The sequence below is a fragment of the Thermobia domestica genome, chromosome 8 (genome assembly GCF_964235325.1).
Source record: "Thermobia domestica chromosome 8, izTheDome1.hap1.1, whole genome shotgun sequence".
Taxonomy (NCBI): Eukaryota; Metazoa; Arthropoda; class Insecta; order Zygentoma; family Lepismatidae; genus Thermobia; species Thermobia domestica.
In genome coordinates this window covers 19,738,818-19,763,993 of record NC_137461.1, presented here as the reverse complement: position 1 = coordinate 19,763,993, position 25,176 = coordinate 19,738,818, and the positions used below count along the sequence as shown (strand labels likewise).

Sequence of the window (25,176 nt, the reverse complement as noted above, 5' to 3'; positions counted from 1 at the left end):
CAGAAATATGTCATGCTTGACTGATCCATAGTAAGTTCTATATATAGTATATTTCTTTAGAACCCAATAGAAGCAAATGATGCCGAAAGTGCTGGCAGAAGTATGTCATGCTTGACTGATCCATAGTAAATTCAATATATAGTATATTTCTTTAGAGCCCAATAGAAGCAAATGATGCCGGAAGTACTTGCGGCCTATATAATGTTTGGCTCATCCATTCTAAACTCCATATGTAGTATATTTCCTTAGAACCCAATAGAAGCAAATGATGCCGAAAGTGCTGGCAGAAGTATGTCATGCTTGACTGATCCATAGTAAGTTCTATACATAGTATATTTCTTTAGAAGCCAATAGAAGCAAATGATGCCGAAAGTGCTGGCAGAAGTATGTCATGCTTGACTGATCCATAGTAAGTTCTATATATAGTATATTTCCTTAGAACCCAATAGAAGCAAATGATGCCTAAAGTGCTGGCAGAAGTATGTCATGCTTGACTGATTCATAGTAAGTTCTATATATAGTATATTTCTTTAGAACCCAATAGAAGCAAATGATGCCTAAAGTGCTGGCAGAAATATGTCATACTTGACTGATCCATAGTAAGTTCTATATATAGTATATTTCTTTAGAACCCAATAGAAGCAAATGATGCCTAAAGTGCTGGCAGAAGTATGTCATGCTTGACTGATCCATAGTAAGTTCTATATATAGTATATTTCTTTAGAGCCCAATAGAAGCAAATGATGCCGGAAGTACTTGCGGCCTATATAATGTTTGGCTCATCCATTCTAAACTCCATATGTAGTATATTTCCTTAGAACCCAATAGAAGCAAATGATGCCTAAAGTGCTGGCAGAAGTATGTCATGCTTGACTGATTCATAGTAAGTTCTATATATAGTATATTTCTTTAGAACCCAATAGAAGCAAATGATGCCTAAAGTGCTGGCAGAAATATGTCATGCTTGACTGATCCATAGTAAGTTCTATATATAGTATATTTCTTTAGAAGCCAATAGAAGCAAATGATGCCGGAAGTACTTGCGGCCTATATAATGTTTGGCTCATCCATTCTAAACTCCATATGTAGTATATTTCCTTAGAACCCAATAGAAGCAAATGATGCCGAAAGTGCTGGCAGAAGTATGTCATGCTTGACTGATTCATAGTAAGTTCTATATATAGTATATTTCTTTAGAACCCAATAGAAGCAAATGATGCCTAAAGTGCTGGCAGAAATATGTCATGCTTGACTGATCCATAGTAAGTTCTATATATAGTATATTTCTTTAGAAGCCAATAGAAGCAAATGATGCCGAAAGTGCTGGCAGAAGTATGTCATGCTTGACTGATCCATAGTAAGTTCAATATATAGTATATTTCTTTAGAGCCCAATAGAAGCAAATGGTGCCGGAAGTACTTGCGGCCTATATAATGTTTGGCTCATCCATTCTAAACTCCATATGTAGTATATTTCCTTAGAACCCAATAGAAGCAAATGATGCCGAAAGTGCTGGCAGAAGTATGTCATGCTTGACTGATCCATAGTAAGTTCTATATATAGTATATTTCCTTAGAACCCAATAGAAGCAAATGATGCCGAAAGTGCTGGCAGAAGTATGTCATGCTTTACTCACCTATAGTAAGTGGATATGTAGCATATTTCTTTAAAATATACTGGTAGCAAATGATACCGAAAGTACTGGCGGAAGTTCATCGTGCTTGATTCGTATGTAGCATATTTCTTTGGAACCCACCAGAAAGAAAGTTGTGCTCGAATTACTATCGAAAGTACATCTGGTTTGACTTATCCATTGTGAGCTCCATATGTAGCACATTTCTTTGGAACCCACTGAAGGTAAATGATGTCGAAAGTACTGGCGGAAGTATGTCATGCTTGACTCATCCATCGTAATCTTCGTATGTAGCAAATTTGTTTTGAACCCACCGAAGACAAATAGTGCCGAAAGTACTGGGGGAAGTACGTCATGTGTGAACAATCCATTGTAAGCTCTGTATGTAGCATGATCCTTTGAAAAGAAGTGATACTGGAAGGTCTGGATAAAACACATCATCCTTTTTAATTCCATTCAAGCGACCAAGAAAGAAAAATGGAAGAGAGAGAGAGAGGAGAGGAAGAAAGAAAGAGAAACGACAAATGAACGAGTGTATAAGTTATCTGGCAATTATTTTAATCTACTAAAGTTTATTTAAAATTTTTACAGTTGATATGATGTTTGGCATCTTAATTTATAGTACTACCGGCATACCACACCGGCTCAATTTTATCACTGCGAAAACCGCAGAATGAATTTATATCCTAAGATACAGGGTTTATCCAGGAAATAGTAGGACTAATATTTTCCTGTCAAAACGTGGTGAAGGAGAGCGATTGGATTTTACTGCTCTAGTTGGGTGGTGGGAAGTCTTAGCTACCAGCGCACCAGTCCCCAGCCGTCTCCATGCCTTCACGGAGTGTAGATTGAGTTTAAGGTGAACCTCTTTCAAGATGCCCTGTCATCTTCACAATGAATCGTTTGTTAGAACAGTTTTACGTGGCGAAGTTTTGCGTCAAACAGGGCAAAACTGCGAGTGATACCCATAACATGATCAAGACTGTTAATGGGAGTAATCCCAAAAAGAGTCCACATGAGTAAGTCCAAAATGAAATGGATGTTGATAATCTTTTTTGACTCCAAAGGAGTGGTTCAAAGAAAGTTTGTACCGCCTGATCAGACTGTGAATGCTGTATTCTACGTGAAAGCACTTGAAAGACTCAGAAAACGACTCGCTCGCGTCCGTCCAATAATCACTGGATCATGGAAGCTTCATCACGACAATGTGCCGAGCCACACCGCCTTTGCTGTCATGGACTTCCTGACCAAACATGGCATCACACAGCTTCCCCAGCCACCCTACAGCCCAGATGTTGCTCCTGCAGACTTCTTCCTCTTGCTCCGACTGAAAATAGTCATAAAAGGACGGCACCACGGCTCGGTCCAGGTTATTCAAGAGGCCGTAACGAAGGAACTGAAGAGCATTCCAGTTTCTGCGTTCCAGGGAGCTTTCAGTGATTGGCAGACTCGCTGGAAACTTTGTGTTGATGCAGAAGTGGTATATTTTGAAAACTATTAAGTCGATGTGTCAAAATTGTGAATATTTCTTTTTTTAAAAAAAGAAAATAAGTCTTACTACTTTCCGTACAAACCCTGTATGATATTCTCCTTACAATTTATAGAAAACTGCTCTAGAGTCGACGTTTCACTTAAAATGTTATTAAAGAAGCAAAAAGTTGTCTATGAGAAAAATCTACTTTCAGACGTTACACTTCTCATATACATATATAAAAACCAATATGTAAGTTTTATTTTTCGAATCAAAAGAAATGTTCACTAGTACATAGAGAAATATTATTTAGAAAAATACATTTCAAATTCTACGTCCTCGTACCATTTGTGAATTGAAATATATTCTGGCTTCCTGAACTTTCATATTTGGAGTGAGGAAGTTCTGTAGCGTTGTTTGTGTCGTCCCTGCTAAACGATCGAACGGGAAGCCCATTGGTTTTCTATCAGGATAGGGAGTGTTTCGGTTGCCACAAATAGGAAATCCAGGCATAAAGCTATATTTATTAACCTGCAAAGAGAAGAACACATGTAAGTAGTGAAATATACTTTTTAAACGAAATTGTGTGGTGTTAAAGTAGTTAAAGTACTTTCATTACTCAAAATCTTGAGACGTAGGCAACAAAACGAAATTGCAGGATAAACTCATGAATTTTAACATTAATTTCAATCTTTGTTTAGACTTCCAAACTACACCATCCATAAGTATGGGAATTACTATACGTAAAAGGAAAATGCCCAACCATACGTCTGTGTGTTAAGAGGTATCAGAACAACAACAAAAAATCGTATGTAGCGAAAAACATTTTCCCTGAGGCTAATTTAAGGTCCTGAGAATAAGTTCCATCTCCGTTGTTATATCAAGATACAAAGCTTTCCTCTCACTTTCTTCATTCCACCGTTTTCAGTCATATTTCATTATCACCGTCTCCTTTAGCCTAACTGGCATAACCGTGGGACTTAAAACTTAAAGATTTCATTTCATTTTTTTCAATCATCTTCAGCCTCAGTGCGGTAATGGTAGAGCTGCTGCCCATACCATAATATCTTTCTTCGTCTGGCTTCTACCCCTAAAGACCTGTCCGGCATGGGAAGCCCTCTGATCTCCGGCATAGCTCCGACATGAAGATCAAGAAAAGTAAAATACAAGTTACGAAATGCACAAGAAAAGAAGCAACAAGAAATATTATGATCAAAATTGGAGTTCACCTAGTAGCAGAGGTGCAGAAATTCTGTTACCTAGGGAGTAAAATAATGAACGACAATAGATACAAACATGATTTAAAATGTAGATCGCTCAGGCAAAGATGGCATTTGAAGAAAAACAGAAACTTCTATCCGGAAGGATTAATATGAAACAGAAGAAAAGGCTAATGATAGGATACGTGTACACTGATAAAAATCCGTTCTCCGGACAGCGGTATATTGTACAAATATACGGAATCCTCTTGCTCACTACAGAAATCAGTACGAAGCATACGTTATCCGTATGCTACATACGCACTGCCCTTAGATGTTACATCATACCGTTGCAGAATGTCTGATATCTAACAGTCTTCCTTATATTACATACATATATGTATGTTACCTTCGTCAGCTATATGTTATATACGTTCATTTGTATGTGTGATCCTGACCGCCTATATTGTTTCATACGGAAAGTACGTATACATGGAACACTTATACGGAAAGTATTATAAAACATGCGTTTTCAGTTATACGTCTGCTGTACATTAACTCCAAAAACTACAAGAACTACGCATGTAACCTACCTTTTTAAATACGCCACGTACAATTTTTTTTTTCAGTGTAGAGTGTCGCACTGTAAGGGTGTGGGGCATGGAGATTAGAAGAGGAAAATCAGAAGATGTAAGTCTTGAAAATGTGGTCTAATGGAAAGATATTAAAAATTAGACGCGTTGAAAAAGTGTCAAATGAAAGGATATTGGGAATGGTAAGAGAAAAGAGGGAAGTGTATTTTGAGAAGATTAGACACATTGTGAGATATGAAGGAATCATGCTTTTAGCTATGCGAAGAATGACAGAAGGAAAAGTACCCAGAGGAATTGTGCGATTGAAATACATGAATCAAATAATACACGACAAAGGGAGGAAAAGGGGTGAAACGTTTAGCTGAGTGGAAAGAGTGGAAAACTGCGTCGAATGATTGGTGATCTGAGGAGACGAAGACTAAGCAAAGAAGGTAGAAATCTGCCATTTCAAGTTTCAATATTAATTGTCATCGCCACAGAATAGAAACGGTACAAGATAGGAAGAAACTGCTTTTTGGCGTGGACCCAACAACTCAGAAACAGATGAAAGTTTTAGAAATATTGAATCCGAACTGATAAGTCAATTCTGCCGTAGTTAGAAAAAAAATGAATTCTTTGAGTTTTAACTTTACGTCCCACAGTTATGCTGTGTTGGCTGAAAGAGACAGGGATGATGAGAATGAATGAAATGGTGGAATGAAGAAAGTGGGAGGAAATGAGAGAACCCTGAGAAAACCCACCCACACAGGGTTTGTTCACTACAATGCCAACTTCACGTGAACTGAGATCAAACCAGGGACCCCATGCACCAGAGTTGAAAGCTCTAGTACTGAGCCACCGAGACCCCTTTCGTAGTTAGGAGATTGTAAATGCACACCTGTTTGTTAGCCTTACATCCATGTACCGATTGGTGCGAAGAATATGTGAAATCTGTAGTTTGATGGGGAGAGACCTAAAAGCCTGAAGCCTGAAACCAATTAAGTACACGGGCACGTTTAAGAAAGAGATAAGTTGTAAATACAGATTATGTATACTAGAGATAATTGACAACAACGTAAAGTAGTGGCATCGAATAAATACTCAATAAGCAATAATAAATACAGATATATATACATAATGAAATCTACATTGCTTATTACATCGTCACGAAAAAAAATAATTAATCTTTTCAAATGAATTCTTTAACATAGCGATAATCACTTGAATTGAGGCGTGTTTCTGTCATGCCATTTGGACCAAAATTCTTACTAAATAACTGGGTCAAATGTGGTCCAAATTGTATTCTAAAAAATAGACTATCTCTCAATTCTCCTCAACTGAGGGAGATGAAACTTGATATGTGAATTCCCTATTAAAAAATAAGTGCACATGTATCCTAGCGTTTTCGAAACTTCTGATTCTAAAACGAGATCATTTCTATAATATTTTAATTTTCGATTTTGTATTGATAAAATGTCCAATTATGAGGAAGCGGTTGAATTTATAAAACGATTCTTTAAATATAATTAGCACTTCAATGAAACTACTTTTTAAATCAATTAAGTTTACTTAAATTACACACCCTAAGTACCAGGGGAAGGAAGTGGGTTTTAAATATGCCTTAAAATATTTTCTATTATTTTCATTAAGTTTCTTTGAATTTTTGGAGGTCAAGGTGGCTTGGTGGTAGAGCGCTCACGTCTGGGGTGACGGGTCACTGCTTTGATTCCAGTCTAAACGAAACTGTAATGGTTAATATTATATATGTTTGTTCTCCTGTTTCTTCCCATATTCTCCTTTGATTAATTTCTTCCATAATCATTCAGTCTCATTAATTATGCATTTCCTTTAGCTTAAAAGTGTATAATGGTTAGACGTACCACTGAAGCCTTTAATTCATTTTGAATTTTTCTCCTAAAATTATATTTTCAAAGCACTTGTCGTTCCTATTCAAGTAGTTACAACACCCGAAAATAAGTTAAAACTTTCCTCGTATCCAATACTAAATAAATTCGTTTTCGGGTAGGGGGACACGGTGACTTAGCGAAACAGCGCTTACCTCTGATGCGTGGGGTCCCTGGCAGGGACGTACGCAGGAATTTATTTCGGGAGGGGTCTAAAGCGTTTCGGGGGGGTCAAATACAATTTGAGGCTAAATTATATGAAACTTTCTAAAAATTGCCCCTAAAAGTAGACTACATGTAAAAAAAAGTCGGGAATTCGGGGGGGTCCGGACCCCCAGGACCCACCCTCTGCGTACGCCCCTGGTCCCTGGTTTGATCCGCGGCCAAGTAAGTTTGTGGTGGACAGCATTGTATTTGTGGATTTTCTTGGGGTAGTCCCGTTTCCTCACACATGTTCATTCCACCAATTATTCCATCATCATTCACTTGTACCCATCTCTCTTAGCTTAACAGGTACAGCCTACACGTGGGATGTTAAACTGAAAAATGTCCTTTCGTTTTCCGGTAATCAGTCAGCTGTGATGTGAAAGAGCACCCGACAGCACTTCCATAATGAAATTACTTATGCTGCAATTAAGCAAGTAAAGTAAGCAGAATTTGTTGATTTTTCCTTTTCTTATGGGAATATTGTGGACATATAATATTGCCTTCTTCAGTGCCAAATCCATGTGTATTTGGAGTGGGAGGTTCTTTTATTGCATCTTTGTTGCTCTGACGTCACAAATAGGCTAGTCCGAAATGACTACTACGATTATAAAAAGATAATATAACTGATTCAAATTAGAGACCTGCACGGGCCGAATTTTGCGGCCCGAGCCCAATCCAGCCCGAATGTACGTAGGCCCGGCCCAGCCCGGGCTCGAAAAGATTTGGAGATTTTCGGCCCGAGCCCGGCCCGGCCCGATACGTTTTTTAAAATTCTTGGCCCAAGCCCGGCCCGGACCCGATAAATTTTCGAAGTTTCATTTTGTAACATTTTTCACGAGCATACTTCTTCAACGTTTGCCTTTATTCTAATTATCGTTTAACAAAAGTCAATAATTATTAAAGAATTGCAATTAATCGGTCCAAGCCCGGCCCGACCTGAAGAGAAATCAGTGTCGGCCTGCCCAAGCCCGGCCCGGACCAAACAAATAATAGAGACGGCCCGCCCAAGCCCGGCCCGCAGGCCGGGCCGGGCTTCGGGCCAGGCCCGGCCCGTGCAGGTCTCTAATTCAAATAACCTTTGCATCTAAAACCTAATCTGAGTGATCATGTATTTCTGTATCTCTGCCCTTAACACGAAGACATCTCAAGTAGCCTATTCATTCGTTTACTCAGATTAAAAATATTGTAGAAGTTAAATCTAGATTCTACAATTTATACTAAAATATACGTGGCCCACATTGGCTATTTATTTTTTAAAAAATATTTACTTACGTTATCTTGATTCCAATCAGTGATCATGACGAATAGCTCAACAGGGAATCCTTCTGGAGTGCCTTTAGGAACAAGCATGTGCTGAGGCCAATAACATAAAGGATCAGTAGGATTATCAGTTGATGAAGGTCCCTGAAGATCTTCAAACGTTTCGATAACCGGTGATATGAGCGTTGAATTAATCGAGTCACGTGTAAACACGTTTGACCCTGGCCTCACTGAAAATATAAAGAAAGCAGTTATAAACATAAAGACCTAAGAGGGGAGTTAAAGGACGTTAGAAGAAGCTCTAGAATCAATTAACTATTAAAGAACTTAAAGAAAACTGGTTATTTTTTTACATACTATGTATTAGACATGGCCAAAATTTTCTTACGGAATCCGAATTCCGGAAAATTAATTTTCTGGAATCGGAAATTTCACTTTCCGGATTGCAAAAAGTTCCGGAATTTAGAAAAATTTGGTCAAAAACTAGATCATAAAGCAGAAGAAACTAGAATCTCTGAAGATTATATAGAAGGAGAAATTAGAAACTCTGTAGACGATATAGAAGAAAACTCTCTAAACAAAATAGAAAAAGTAACTAAAAGCTCTCTGTAACGTATGTAAGAAAAACCTCCTTCTTCTTGCATACTTTATAGAGAATTTCTAGAATCTCTGTGAATGACACAGAAAAAAAAACTAGAAACTCTTTAGACGGTATAGAAGAAGCTAGAAACTCTCTAGAAAGTATATAAGAAGAAACTAGAATCTTTGTAGATGATATAGAACCAGAAACTAGAAACTTTTTAGATGGTACAGAAGAAAAGAATAGAACCTCTGATCATGATATAGAAGACTCTGTACATGATATAGAAGAAAAAACTAGAATGTCCACGTCTGTGAAGTTGTCCCGCCCACCTAATGAATTTTTCTTTTTTTTATCTACATCGTTAGTTTATCGTTAGTTTACGTTAGTTTTGTTAAAATTATCGTTAGTTTCGAAAAAATAACATTTTTATTCAACAAATAAATGGGCAGGCCAACTTCACGTTTCCCCGCCCACAAACGAATTTCAAAAGTTTTTCATATCACATCGTTAGTTTATCGTTAGTTTACGTTAGTTTTGCTAAAACTATCGTTAGTTTTGCAAAAATAACGATTTTATTCGAGAAATAAAGTTTCCCGCCAACTGTGAATTAGCCCGCCCATATTGAATTCTCATAAAATTCAAATTCATATCGTTAGTTTATCGTTAGTTTACGTTAGTTTTACTAAAATTATCGTTAGTTTCGCAAAAATAACGATTTTATTCAAGAAATAAAGTTTCCCGCCAACTGTGAATTAGCTCGCTCATATTGAATTCTCGTAAACTTCCAACTCATATCGTTAGTTTATCGTTAGTTTACGTTAGTTTTGCTAAAATTAACGTTTGTTTTCCAAAAATAACGATTTTATTCGAGAAATAAAAGTTCCCGCCAAATGTAAACACAATTACATAGCAGGCATACGCCTATCATGTTCCCTCAGGTACAGTACATGAGAATGTGTCCAGTATGTGCCTTATATACTTCTTACGTATGCCTGTTATGTAAATGTGCTGTTAGGGTTTACATTTGGCGGGAACTTTTATTTGTCGAATAAAATCGTTATTTTTCCAAAACAAACGTTAATTTTAGCAAAACTAATGTAAACTAACATTAAACTTACTATATGAGTAGGAAGTTTAAGGGAATTCAATATGAATTAGCTAATTCACAGTTGGCGGGAAACTTTATTGCTTGAATAAAATCGTTTTTTTTTTTTGCGAAACTAACGATAGTTTTAGCAAACTAACGTAAACTAACGATAAACTAAAGATGTGATATGAAAAACTTTTGAAATTCGTTTGTGGGCGGGGAACCGTGAAGTTGGCCTGCCCATTTATTTCTCGAATAAAATCGTTATTTTTGCAAAACTAACGATAGTTTTAGTAAAACTAACGTAAACTAACGATAAACTAACGACGTGAGTTGGAATTTTATGAGAATTCAATATGGGCGGGCTAATTCACAGTTGGCGGGAAACTTTATTTCTCGAATAAAATCGTTATTTTTGCGAAACTAACGATAGTTTTAGCAAAACTAACGTAAACTAACGATAAACTAACGATGTGATATGAAAAACTTTTGAAATTCGTTTGTGGGCGGGGAACCGTGAAGTTGGTCTGCCCATTTATCTCTCGAATAAAATCGTTATTTTTGCAAAACTAACGATAATTTTAGCAAAACTAACGTAAACTAACGATAAACTAACGATGTAGATAAAAAAAGAAAGATTCGTTAGGTGGGCGGGACAACTTCACAGACGTAGAATGTCCGTAGATGATGTAGAGGCAGAAACTAAACTCTGTTGATGGTACAGAAGGATAAACTAGGTCTCTGTAGATAGTAAGAAGATGATACTAGAATCTTTGTAGATGATATAGAAGAATAAACTAGAAACTCTCTAGGTGGTATAGAAGAAGAAACTAGAAAACCCTCTAGATTGTGTAGAAGAAGAAACTAGACAACTTACTAGATTATGTAGAAGAAAAACGGTGAAATCTATTTGATTTTGAAGAAGGTAAAAATTTCAGTAGATTGTGCAGAAGAAAAAGCTAGAAAACACATTAAATTGTGTAGAATATGAGACAAGAAAACCTATTAGAGCACAAACTTACTTTTGTAGATATTATTGATAAATAAACCATCTTATATCATAGTACTATAAGTATATAAGGAGTGGTAATATAAAACAAGTTCTGAGCCCCTCATAGTAATGGTATAATTAAGAACGTCTCGTTAATGGTCAAAGTGCATATTATAGACTAGCAGCGTTCACCCCGCTTCGCTGCGGTCACCCCGGAACGCAATAAACTTTGTTACTTAGATAATTTTTACTTTTTCGCTTTCAAGTGATATGATAAAAACCATAGAAGATTGCACTAAATGTTAACATTATATCGCCTGTCATTTATGTTAACCCGCCCCGCTTCGCTGCGGTCACCCCCGAACGCAATAAACTTTGTTACTTAGATAATTTTTACTTTTTCGCTTTCAAGTGATATGATAAAAACCATTATAACGCCTGTCATTTATGTTAACCCGCCGAGTGACACGGTCATGCGGGTTGCATATAAATACGTTTATTTTTATACCTATGATGAACTAACAAAGGATTTGTACGTAATGGACACCTGAATGGTCAATTATCTCAAGACACTGGTAATTGAAAATTAAAGTGATATGATAAAAACCATCTAGGGTCCAAATCCTAATAACCCCCCAAAAATAAAAGAAATTGGTTCAGCCGTATTAGCGTGATGAGCGGACAAAGGATTTGTACGTTCTCTTTTATATATATAGATGAAGTTTTGATCATACACTGTTGTTGAAAACAATTATGTTGTTTTAGAAAAAGATATACACTAGAAAAACGTGCAAATGGGGTTCTCCAGAGTTTCAGTCGCCACGCTTGGAAATGGAATGGCGATTGCTGTGATATGATGACATAATATCTAACTCCACCATTGACTAAGTCAATTTGTACTTACGTCGTTGCCGGAATCTGTCCATTTCAATCATTAGAAGTCTTTGGTCTGCAAAAGTGTACCTGTCGCCTGCTTCATCAAACTTTGGAGCCATAAAGATACGAACAGTTCCAATCATGTTTCTGTTATTTGTATTCTGCACCTGAAACGGAGAATATAATATTCACGTCATTGATTGATTATCAGTATAACTATCTCATTGTTAAGAGGCAGCTAATTCTACAAAACAGAAAAGGAATATTCTTAAATGTGAACATAAACTATTTCTTGTTTACGAAAAGGAAACAGAAAAAATATTTTGAACAAAATGTTACATTTAAAACGTACATATTCAGCTGCTGGTATGCTGAACTTCATTTACTGATGATAATAATTGTAGCGAGTCTAGCGAAACACTTACCATTCGACTGTCTGTCGATTTGAGTGTTTGTCGACATTAAGGTTGGTTTAAAGGGACAAGTTTTGTCGATAGATGGCACTACAGTCTTCGTATCTCTCCCCATGTATTTTTTTTATCGTTCACGAAAATTCACGATTTCTCTTACAAATTTCAACCTACAGATTTCAAATTTTTAGATAAGGAACTTCATAATCTATCGAATTCAATAATCCGTGCCGATACTTTATTTAGAATTTTCTTCATTGTTGAAATGGCTTGATTGTTGAAATGGATATCCAAACCTTTAACAATCGAACTGTTTCAACAATGAAGAAAATTCTAAATAAAAAATCGGCACGGATTGTTCCCTTTAATAGGTTATGAAGTTCCTTCTCTAAAAATTTGAAGTCTCTAGGTTAAAATTTATAAAAGGAATTGTAAATTTTCGTGAAAGGTAAAAAATACATGGGAGAGATTCGAAGACTGTAGTGACATCTATCGACAAAACTTGTTCCTTTACACTAAGCTTAACTCAATATTTTACAACTGTCTTTAAATTTTCCAATAAATTTTGTTAGAATTCCGTTCGAGTTCACACAGAAAAAAATTCAAAAATGAAAACAAACAATGTTCATCTACAGATTACTTGCATCATAGCCAGATAGATTATTAAATATGTCCAGAGTTTACCTCAATTCTGTAAGTGAGGGAACGTGTTGTACTTGGATTAACCTCACCAACACTCCAAATATCCAAAATAACAGAAACCATAAAGTGATAAATATAATGCAAAGTACCCAAAAATTCAAACATGTATTTTGGAAATTTATTTTGACTGTTGTAAAATAAGGAAACGATAATCAAACTATTTGTTTAAGGAAATAAAAATAGATAACGTAGGCATCACATTGCGGTTATAAGAAGTTTTTCTATACGGAAATAACAAAGTAAGGCATTTCATAAGGAGACCTGGGCTAAGTTCTACGCTACAACTAGGAATCGTCAGAATCCCGGAAAGGGGTTGTGTTGGTTGGGTACGGAGGGTGGACTCGGGAGTTGGAATTAAGATCACATAGTTAAAAGACATAGATTGGAGATTATCAACGCTAAACTACCTGTGAGGATTACATCTATTTACAATGTTGGATAGTCATAACGATTGAGTTTCTGTGACATTACGAGTTAGTAGATTGTTATAATTAAGACCATTTCGAGTCCTGATAGCTTGTGGTGTAATGTCGAAAATATCCAAAAGAAATTGATTATTTCAATTCTTATCATAAGATAGGTAAAATTCATCCTCGAGTTTTATTAATACATGATGTTAAAAATTTCAAATGAGCTACGCTCTGCCCTCAATCATAAAAGTTTCTAAGATACTAAGTTATTCCAGTTTGAAATTTGTAGCACATGTTAATATTGTACACGCTATTTTCACTAAGAAATCACGTTGTAATATTAGTTACAAGTCGTATTTCTCCAATGAAAAAGCATGTTCTAATTCTTAGGTAAAAACATAACGTCATATTTCACAGTTAAAATGTAACATATTGTATTTCTCAGCTAGAATTGGCATGTTGTTTATCTAAAATCAAAATGCCATCTTGTATTTCTCAGATGAAAATAACCAGTTGTATTTGGTAAGTGAAAATTCATGTTATGTTGTATTTCTCAAATGAAAATAACCAGTTGTATTTGATTGATGATAATTCACGTTATATTTCTCAAATGAAATCATAATGTGTTTTTCAGATGAAAATTACATGTTATATTTGTCAGATGAAAACGAATATATTTCTCAGATGAAAAAAATGTGTATTACGTTTGTTGTATACAAACAGCATATATTTTTCAGATAAAAATATCAAATTCTGTTTATCAGTTGAAAATGACACGTCCCTAACTGTTAATATTCTTTTGTAACAATATTTTACATTTACGTAGCTGCTGTGTTCTCCTAATACAAATATATTTTGCTTTCCGGTATTTTGGAAAATGGCGCAAATAATCCTTAGAAGCAACATTTAACCTAAAAATACATTTAAAACAAACCCAACAAATTATTATACATACATTTAGACTTACCTCAATTCTGTAAGTGAAAGGAATGTGTTGCAATTGGATTAATCTCACTAATGCTCCATTTTGTGCATGTGTATTCAATCCCTGTGAAATATATCGATTCACTTGTTCCCAGTAAGTAAAGAAAGCATTTCTTTCATTCGAGTCTTGAGATTGTACACTTACAGATAACACTTGGACTCCATTGAAGTCGAGCTAGGAAGTAAATAAAATAATAAAAGTTACTTTATTTCAGTTCAGTAACTTTATTGATATATATATATATATATATATATATATATATATATATATATATATATATATATATATATATATACAGTATGGCGCTAAATTCGTTGTACAAAAGCAGAGGAGTGATTCCTGGGAGTAAAACAAACAAAAAATTCCAATAAACATAGGGCGAAAACCCCATCGTTTACGTGTTATAGACTGCCGAAATAATGAAAAAATGAATTTTAAAGGTTCATAGCTCCAAACCTAAGAGACCTACCTTGGTCGGGTCAAGCCTTCTCTTAGGAACTAGTATGTGTTCTATCCAAAACTCCTAAGGTTTTAGAATCCAAAGGTACTCACGCAACAATTTTTATTGAGGTAGTTGGAGAGTACTTTATATCATAGGTCCGCAGTCAAACTCCCTCTATAAAAATTGTTGTGGAAACACCTCAGGATTCTGAAACACGCATATTTGGGTAGGGCACATGCTAGTTCCTAAGTGAAGTCTTGACCCGACCAAGGTAGATCCCATAGTTTTGGAGCTATGAACCTCTAAAATTCATTTTTCCATGATTTCGGCAGCCTATAACAAATAAACGATGCGGTTGTCGCCCTATGTTTATTAAAACTTTTTTGCTTGTTTTACTTCAGGAATCACTCCTCTGCTTTTGTACAACGAATTTAGCGCCATACTGTATATATATATACAAGGTGTACAAAAAATTTGTCACAATATACCGTCTCATACTCACTGTATGAAAAACGAATGCGAAAAAATCTCTTAGAGAATTACAGCTTTATTTTATTCTCTTTGAAATTAAAAAATCAAAATCATAAAACACATTTGAAAGGCAAAAAATTTTTATCAGATGTTTTTACTAGAAAAATTCACGTATTGCAATAAGTGTAAGATTCTAAAATAACATTTGAAGTAAAAGTATTTTAACTGAAAATGATGTTGAGGACAAGGACATTTGAAATTGGACATAGTTTAAAACGCAAATAGATTTGTATCAATTTGAGATATTATACGCAATAGGAAGCTGGGAACTATTATCCAACCATACTACAATATAATTTTAACTGAAAACAATTGATAATGCTGGTATCTGTTGGGCGAAAAAAGATACTACAACATACTTAAATTTCCGAGCAATTGTCAATGCAAGTAACCTGGTACAGGATGACAAAGAGTGGATACATTTTTCAGGAGGACTCTTACTTTTAAACTCTCTTGGTTCATGACATCAGTAGGGTAATAGTTCCTAACTTCCTATTAGATCCAAGCCACAGAATTAATTGTTAGTTAAATTATATGAAGGAAAGTTGTGCACAATCTAAATTATAAGTAAATAAGGAATAAAAACTTACTTCGTCCCGTGAATAAGGTGGTAATTGTGTTTTGTGCCTTTGGAAGATATTGTCTACAAATGTGTGCCAACGATAAAAGGATGGATCTCTCATTGCTGTTGGAAATTGTATCATAACTCCAGCAGGTGTCTGCAAAAGTGTAAAAATATAATATTATACGTATAGACTAGATAGACAGATATATATATATATACAAGGTGTACAAAAAATTTGTCACAATATTTTGGGAATAGATTCCTGACATCAAAGTAAGAAAAAAGTTCATATGGACCTGTGCTCAAAAATGGATAGTTTCGGAGTTATAGGGTGCCGAAAATGCAAAAAAACTTTAAATATCCGTAGTTTTACTACTATAGGACTGGTCGTAGTTGGGTCACGGAGAAACTATATTATGAACTATCCAAATATCCATCTTTCATAACCTACGGTACTTAAACAATCATTTTTAGAGGCTGTTTCGGATTACTTAATCACTCTTCATCTACCTTTCTAAAAATTGGTGTGCAAGTACACAAGCATGCTTAAACATAGATATTTGGATATTTCACATACCAATTTCTTAGTGATGTCTTGACCCAACTACGATAGGTCCCATAGTAGTGGAGCTATGAACTTTTAAAGTTGACGTTTTCGGCACGTTATAACTCCGAAACTATCTACTTTTGAGCAGAAGTCTATATATAAATACTAGAGAAATGGTGAAAAATCTCAACTTGCAAGGCATACAATAATATAAATTTCACCAACTTCCGGTATTTTTATTTAAATGTCGCAGTAAGAAAGAAATATGCAGTAAGCACGTTCTTCTTTTAGGTATCACTAATCTATAGATTATTTTGATAATATAATCTTAATCTTGATCTTGACACTTTGCTCAAGATTTCCATACACGAAGGTAAGTAAATAATTATCCGCAAACTAGTTGTAAATATTCTTACATTGCTCATGCTGACCTCTGCACTCGTTTCCTTTATTGTTATGCTGTTGTGGCCATGCTATGAAAGTTTGATCCTAATTCCTCCATTTGTCTTCCTTCTTTTGTTGCAGATAGATCATAGCCGCTCCATTAGAAGTTTGCACCAAAGAGGAACAACGAGGAGTGATCCGGGTTTTGTGGTCGGAAGGTGTATTAGGGGCCGAAATCCATTAGATTTTCGGCACAGTACGGGAACAGTGTCTTGCTGCAACGGAATGTCTACGAATGGATTGAAAAATTAAAAAATGGTCACACTAGTGTTACGCACAAGGATGGAGCCGGACGAGTGAGCAAGCCTGTTGTGAATGATTTCGTACGCAGCACCATGACTAATTTCCAGACAATGTGCCAACTTCATTAATAGTCATTCGTCTGTCTAACTCAACCATGTCACGTTCACTGTTCGTTATTCCTCCTTTGTGATAACTTCTAATGGAGCGGCTATGGTATGTACAACAAAAGAACAACTGGAGCAATTAGGATGGAACTTGCATAGCATGACCACAACAGCATAACAATAAAATAAACGAGGATAGAGGTCACTGTGAACAATGCAATAAAAGTTATAGCTACATTGCGGATAATTTTTGACTTACCCTTGTATAATTAATTATCGCTTTATCACTAAGGCAAGATTAAAGGAGTACATTAACACTTCTACTTCCACCTTATATTCTTGAAGTACAGCTCATATGATATCATTAATGCAGCGTCTATTGATTTTAAAGCCTAAAACAAACAATTACTAAAAACTAACAACACTTCTTTTCTTGATATAAAAAGGATACTTATTACGAACATAATTTAACTGGTTAAGTTGTTGTAAAGTCTATAAAATATGTAGAAACGAGAAAAATCGTGGTTTTAAAAGTATCCTTGTTGGGGAGCAATTTATAGAATATCTTCTTTTAAAAAAGTATTGTATTTGCTCATTTCTTAAGTCTGCTTTGGCCTCTGAAAACCCGACATACTTAAAATAAGCGAATCTTTTTTAATAGATGTGCTGATCTGGACATTATTTTAGTATTTGGTTACTGAACATACAGTGCTTTTGTCATTATTTTATTGTAATATTATAACATAGGAATTATTAATAATTAAGTTTATGACAATCATAATGAACACAAAGTAAGAATATAGACCAAGTATTTTCTATTAGTAATCAATAAATTTAACGAGAATATTGCACCTATAATTCATGCATGGATTTGGGTACAAATCTCGTGGGCAAAAATCGTGTCTGGCCAAAATATCCTCATTCAAAACTTTGGAGGCCTACGTCTGATCTGGCCAAAATTTGGCAGAACGAAATATCACCTGACAGATGAAATCTTGACTAGAACCAGGAAAAAAAAATCTCCCTATACGATTCCGTCAGTCTATTCAGTGTAGAACAATCAACATAGCACTATATGTAAATACACACACACACACACACACACACACATATATATATATATATATATATATATATATATATATATATATATATATATATATATATATATATATATATATATATATATATAATGTATGTGTGTGTGGTAAAATTACACATGTATAATTACATTAAAATAATGATGGAAGGTGATTACCGACGTATATTTCGAAAAATAACATTTTCAATGCATAATTTTTGGTTAATTTTACTTATTTTACAGAGAAGAAAAGAAAGATTGCTCGGCAGTTATTTTCCTGTGAAGAGTAATATAAAACCACCTTTTAAAAAACGCAGTCGAAGTCGAACCAGATGGCAATGTTTTGGCCACAAGGCCCGTATACTTTGTAAAAGGCCCATTAACTAGAATTGATCTTTTAAATGTTTTATTCCATTTATTTAATGAAGTTCCAGATAATCATGGATGACTATTTACATTAGAGTCATTAGAAATCAACAAGCTGAATGAGAAAGGGAGTGACTAGGACGCAGTTTAAGGCAGTGGTTCTCAACTGGTATATCGCGATGCACTAGTGTGTCGCACAGTCTCATAGAGCGTATCGCGAAATTTTAGAATTTCGTGAACCAGTTACAATTAATTTTGACACAGACTACCAGTCAACGACTCGATCGGCAGCAATAATGCCCAGTACTACATAGAATATTACTCTATTATCTGTGGTATACGCAAGGGAGTTTCGAGGTTTTAATCCCCTTGAGCAAGAAATGGAAAATAAATATTTACTAGCCTAAGATGTATATATACAAATCCCATGCGTGTCCTGAAAGTATATGAAAATGAGAGCTTAAATCCCTTCTTAATGAAACTCTGCGTACACCACTGACTATTAGAATTATTTTATTTTAATAAAAAAAATCAAAAGTGTGTCGCAATGTCGTAGTGGTACAGTAAAATATGCTATCAGCCAAAAAAGTAAGGCATCACTACAACCCATTTTATTTGATACAACTTGTTTTCTCTGACAGTTGCTTGCTTCCTCTGTTTTCTTCCTTCCTGCACGTGGTAATACATCACGCAAGAAGAACTATTTCTATGGCAACAGCACGTTCAGCCAATCATAGTGGCTTATTTCTCTCGCTCTGCAATGATAAACATTCCACCCTTTCTGCACGTTGCCAATTTGACAATAAACAAATACACATTGTTTTAGTCGAATGTCAACTTGAGTAGTGTACGTGCTGGTTATTGAGAGCATTCTGTTTAGTTATCTTTTATGTCATTTAATTTTATGAAACTGATATTTATTTGCAATGAGTAATTTCGTGTTTCAATACCCGACGCAAAGCAGGCAACACAGCATTCAGCACCACGTGCGCGCAGCGAGTTGTCAGAAAGCACAAGTAATATCAAATACGGTATAGTTTAAGTTTCTCGCCATTTTTCTTACTGAAACAGTAATAATACTGAAAAAAAAAACTTCTTCACTTCTTCAGCATGAGCAGTTATGTGTTCCTCCTGATTACTCAACAACAATTCTATCCACTAATTTTTGTCTCTTTCATATCAGGTTCTTTTTTGCTCTTGTTAGTTTTCAAAGCATCCCCTTTCATTTATTTTTTTACACTTATTCCGCATATTATATGCTAGCATACTTACGTTGTATCTGTTGTCTGGATCGTGGGCTAAAGCAATCATAATATGTCCACTAGCGTGAATATTTCCGTAATACCTGTAGTCTACTGAAAGGACAGGACTAGCTTCCACCATATTTGCAAGTCGATCAATTCCACTCTCATTTCCTAGTAAAACCTCTCTTATAATACTTCCGTTGGTCTGTAAAATAAAAAGTTATGTTTACTTCAAAATTCATATGAGTCATTAACTTCCAAAACGTTTATTGTCAACGTTCGGTTTTGGGAATGTTTTTTTTTTTTCATTATTTGTGATTTGTTAATACATAATTTCAATTAATTACCCCATTTTATGTGTTTAGGTATTTAACTTACGTTCTACAAAACCTATTCTGCTCATTATCAGACGTAGAAATTAAGACGGTGTGAAAAGAACTTTAATTTTCCGAAAGCTTTGTAAAGAGGATAAAAGACATTTTGGAATTCCACAATTCATAAATACACATGTATGACGCTTTAATCTCTAGTCAGTACATGTTCAAATAGTTTTAGTCATAAAAATGCACTTTTCATAAATATTGTTAATTCTTCCCTTTTCAGATAAACTCTCTGATAAATTTGATTCTCTTCAACTTTGATAAGATGAGTAGTAAGTGGGTGTCCTGGTTTTATTTCCCTCTCATTAGCTGATGAACATGACCAGATCACGTGGTATGACGTCACACGGATCAATGCCCCCTTAATTTTGGCAGAGGTCACTTGATCAATCCCCAAATTTTCGGAGGAATGCATAGGACCACCCTCTTAAACTTTGGATATTTCCAAAACAAAAAAATTGTTATGGTAGTCTATGACTATGCTATGCACTTCTGTCAATTTGGGTGGTCATCTTGTTCGCTTTGAGGAAGAAAAATGTAAAAAAAAAAAAAAAAAATTAAAATTTCGGTGATTTTTGACCGTTTGTTATCCTCTTTGATAAGGTGTTATAGCATGATTTGGTTTATATGAATAAGTACAGCGTTCATTCTCTTCTATAAGACATTAATACCTTGATGTACCACTCTTTAATTTTTGATGAGGTACATATGACCACACCTTAAGTTGGGTTTTGTCAAAAAACAAAAAAAAAAAAAAAAAAAAAATTGGTAGATATTATATAGTACCATAATATAAACTTGTGTAATAATAATATATACTTCTGTAAATTTCATTGGTTCTGATTGTCCCGTTCCATGGGTAAAAAGTGCCAAAAATATACGTATTCAATACGTATTTACCTGTGCTCGTCATGTTGATCTTTGACCTAATTTATCTTTTTTGTTCAATAAGCCTTATTGCATTATATTGCCTTATTGGATAGATAGATGGGTCAAGTACTTTGATACATTCTTCTTAAACTTTAAGATGGATGCGTGTTGACCCATCTTCAATTTCAGAACTGTCAAAAAGTAAAAATTGATACATGTTTTCTAGGACGCATATATACTTCTGTAAAGTTAGTTGATTTGCCTAATTTCGTTTTACGATTAAAAAATGCTAAAATATGCGTAAGTAACATTTAATGTTTTGGCAGGAATTCTGAATTTTATTGGAAAATTTGAATTAGCATGAGGCGGAATTTTGAATGTAGTATCCCAAGGTCCACGAGGATGAGGCTTAATTGCAACATACCATCATGTGGATGAGTGGGTCTAGTACTGTAACCGGCTAATTAAAAATTTTTATTTCTATTGTACTTTGATTTGAAATTTAATATTAATTGTCAAATAGAAAATGAACAAACAATAAAAAGATTGCTAAACATAATTAACTTCCTCATTATGTAAATCTTGAATTGACAGATTTAATCATCTGAATGTATAATTCCGATTTTTGCATGAACCCGGATTGCTAGGTCAGTCTATCGAGCGCGTGATTTTACGTCATAACCACGGTCACTTTCGGTAATAATCTCAGCAAAGGTTATACAATATGTTAAGAGCTTCTGGGATGGCAGTGCGTGTATCCAGGTTTTATATCGTCCTCTTTGTCGATGTTGCGCTGAAACTGGAATTAGTTCTTAACTTCAAACTCCGAACATCATTAGTATCTGTTAAAATTCGGATGAGTGACAGTTTCTATCAAACAGCAGACTTCTCTGTGAATTTCTACTATATCAAGTGCTTGTGCTGAGATTCTGCTTTACAGTGACCAAGTTGTGGGACAATCATTTCAACCGAAAATAAACGGGTATGTGCTTAAGTGAAATCTGTCAACTGCTATGTGTCACATCACATAGACAATTCGCTGACACCATATAGCAACAATCAGAATCATTAAATTAATTACACATTGAGGTTTGTATATTTTATTCTCGCCTAGAATTATCAAGTTTAATAAAGTCATAAAACTCTACTATCAGAAGTATAGAAGAGAGTTGGTTATCTTTAGGTTACTAAAACCTCTCACAATGCACCCCAATTAAGATTTCACTATGAACCGAAAACATAAACACAGTACTATAATACACCTCTTTGAAATTTTGGAAGGTGTACATTGACCCACTCTTGAATATTGGTAAATCATCTCTAACACTAAAGTATATACATCTCTAAATTTAGGTGTCCATGTTGCTTACGTCTATGGGTAAAACTCACCAAAAAAATTAATATTTGGGTGGTTTGTGACTTAAATTATTCTCTAAGATGTGGTTTCATGTAACATACGGTCATATGGAATACAGAGTCTAATTTTATTTCATACCTTCATAAGCACGTTGACACACTCTTCTCAAATTTCGGGAGGGGTACATTTGACCCACTCTTACATTTACGAATTGTCAAAAAAAGATAAAACACGGTAATTATTCTCTAGGGTTTTTGTAGATTTGGATTGTCCATATTTACCCCTTGTCTGGGCAAAATACTGCGAAAATTCAAATTTCGGGGATTTTGACCTCATCTCACCAGGGAAGGTCGCAGGGTGTTACTCTGACTTCATATCGATATTATGCTCAATTAACTCGTTTTTACATATGAAACAATAAAGCAAACAGAGAAATCTTCGATCGCAAGCATGTTTGAATTATGAGCGTTAAAAGTTCAAAAATCAACAGATTTTACAAGTAGTTTGAAGTGACTATTTTTTGAGATACGCGCTTCATTTTTGGTATCGGTGGGTTTTCTTGGATGCCCTTCACAGTAGTGAGGTCAAAACGTATGCATTTTACAAACTAAGGGCACTTATTAGGAGGGAGGTGAAGGGTAATGACGTCTTACAACTTGCAAATTGCCTTCTGTTAGGTACACCAGGTCGATAGGCTGATAAAATGTATTTCCCACGCCTATTCGACTGTATTGTCATTCAAATGTCACTTTCTGTGTTGCCACCTTTAAATTGAACAATACCATTTCTCTCCGAAACACTTCGCCGCGTAAACAACGTGAACAGGACTCCGAACCCAGTAGGTTTCTGCTTATGCAATGTGGAAGACGGTATTCAACATCGGTAGCATTTACATTTTTCAACAGAATTTAATGGCCATTGTTGGAAAAAGGCTAACTTCAGGGAATATTTTGTGATATTCGGGGATAAATGTGTCAAAGAAACAAATAATCGGCTAGCTACGATGTATGCAAACATAGGTTTTCTCCAGAATAAAAGCCACTTTGTTCACAGTTTTGAGCTCGTATTTCCGCTAGTCATTTTTTAAAAATTTGACCTATTTTGTCGCTGAATAGAAAAAAAATAATACCTCGCGATGATGTATTGAAACAACGTCTTCCGCAATGCATAAGCATAGGCGGACAGGGTTCGGTGTACCGCTCAGGATGGTTCCGCATTCAGCAGCTCTGGCGTGCTCGATATCTTTGAGGCGCCAATTCCGCGCGATTAACTACAAATGAAATGCCTGTCGTGTAAACAAATATTCGTATTCACTATCAGTGCCAGCCCGTGGTGGATAATTTATTTGGATAAACTTCATTTTAGCAATCAATTGATTTCTGTTTTCCACTTCTAATACTATGATGTAGTTCGCAAAGGGCAAAATTTTTGCTGAAGAGCTAATCTGGGCAAAACACCACATTGATGAGAGAGGTTTTTGAGAAAATATTGGTATCACCCCTACCTGCAGAAGGGGCAGAACGCCACAATATAAATATATATATATATATATATATATATATATATATATATATATATATATATATATATATATATATATATATATATATTCAGGAGATTAATTATGAATAACACTTCATATGTTCTTCATTGAATTTTGCACGCCTGGCAAAGCGTTTCGGATACAAATGTTATTGTTCGATTTGAAGATGGGCACATAGGAAAGTGACATTTGAATGAAAATAAAGTCGAAGAAGGGTATCAAATACAGTTTTATGCTTATCGACCCGGTATGCCAAACAGGAGGCAATTTGCAAGTTATAAGACGCCATTACCCTTCATCCCCTCCCACAATAAGTGCTCTTATCTTGCAAACTACATTTGTTCTAACCTCATCACTGTGTTGGGCACCCAAGGAAACTCCCCAATACCAAAACTAAAGCGTTTATCTCAAGAAATGGCTACTTGAAACTTTCTGCAAAATATGTTCAACTTTGAATTTTCAACGCTCGTAATTCACGTACGCTTGCGATCGAGGATTTCTCCGTTTGCGTAATTGTTTCATATGTAAAAACGAACCGATTGAGCATAGTATCGATATGAAGTTAGAGTAACACTCAACGACCTTCCTTAGTAATATGAGATTTTATAATATCTATAATATGGACCTTATTTTCTTTCATTAGACAGTTGTCGTTTGATTCACTTCTCTTAAAATTTGACAAGGATACAATGGTCCACCCTTACATTTGAAAAATAACTAAAAATAAAAATGATAAATTGTCTAGGACCTTCGTAAATTTGGGTGGTTCAATTGTGAAGAAGCGTTGATACATTTTTGTAATCTGATTGATGTGCTCTGACATCACATCAACTATTTTATGACTTCAAAGTACACTTTATAAATTCAGGACTTGAAACATGATAGGTAATCATTAATAAAAAAAAAATGATATACATTACCAACAATTTTACATTCTGGACTTGAAACATGATAGGTAATCATTAATAAAAAAATGATATACATTACCAACAATTTCACATTCTGGACTTGAAACATGATAGGTAATCATTAATAAAAAAAAATGATATACATTACCAACAATTTCACATTCTGGACTTGAAACATGATAGGTAATCATTAAAACAAATTGATATACATCAGCAACAATTTCACATTCTGGACTTTAGGGTTGTAAACGTAAATCAAGG

At 35.0% G+C, this 25,176-nt stretch overlaps 1 protein-coding gene across 1 annotated transcript in view; it reads right to left on the bottom strand.

Annotated features, from left to right (window-relative positions):
- Positions 1-2,170: 2,170 nt before the first annotated feature.
- LOC145692753 (phenoloxidase 2-like) overlaps positions 2,171-25,176 on the bottom strand; it is an 87,225-nt gene continuing 64,219 nt past the window's right edge. The window contains exons 9-14 of the mRNA XM_081768195.1: positions 19,886-20,062; positions 15,854-15,982; positions 14,273-14,464; positions 11,812-11,950; positions 8,259-8,476; positions 2,171-3,635 (exon numbers count right to left, since the gene is read on the bottom strand). Coding sequence (XP_081624321.1) covers positions 3,429-3,635; positions 8,259-8,476; positions 11,812-11,950; positions 14,273-14,464; positions 15,854-15,982; positions 19,886-20,062 — 1,062 coding nt within the window. The 3' untranslated portion in view covers positions 2,171-3,428. The remainder of the gene's footprint in view (positions 3,636-8,258; positions 8,477-11,811; positions 11,951-14,272; positions 14,465-15,853; positions 15,983-19,885; positions 20,063-25,176) is intronic.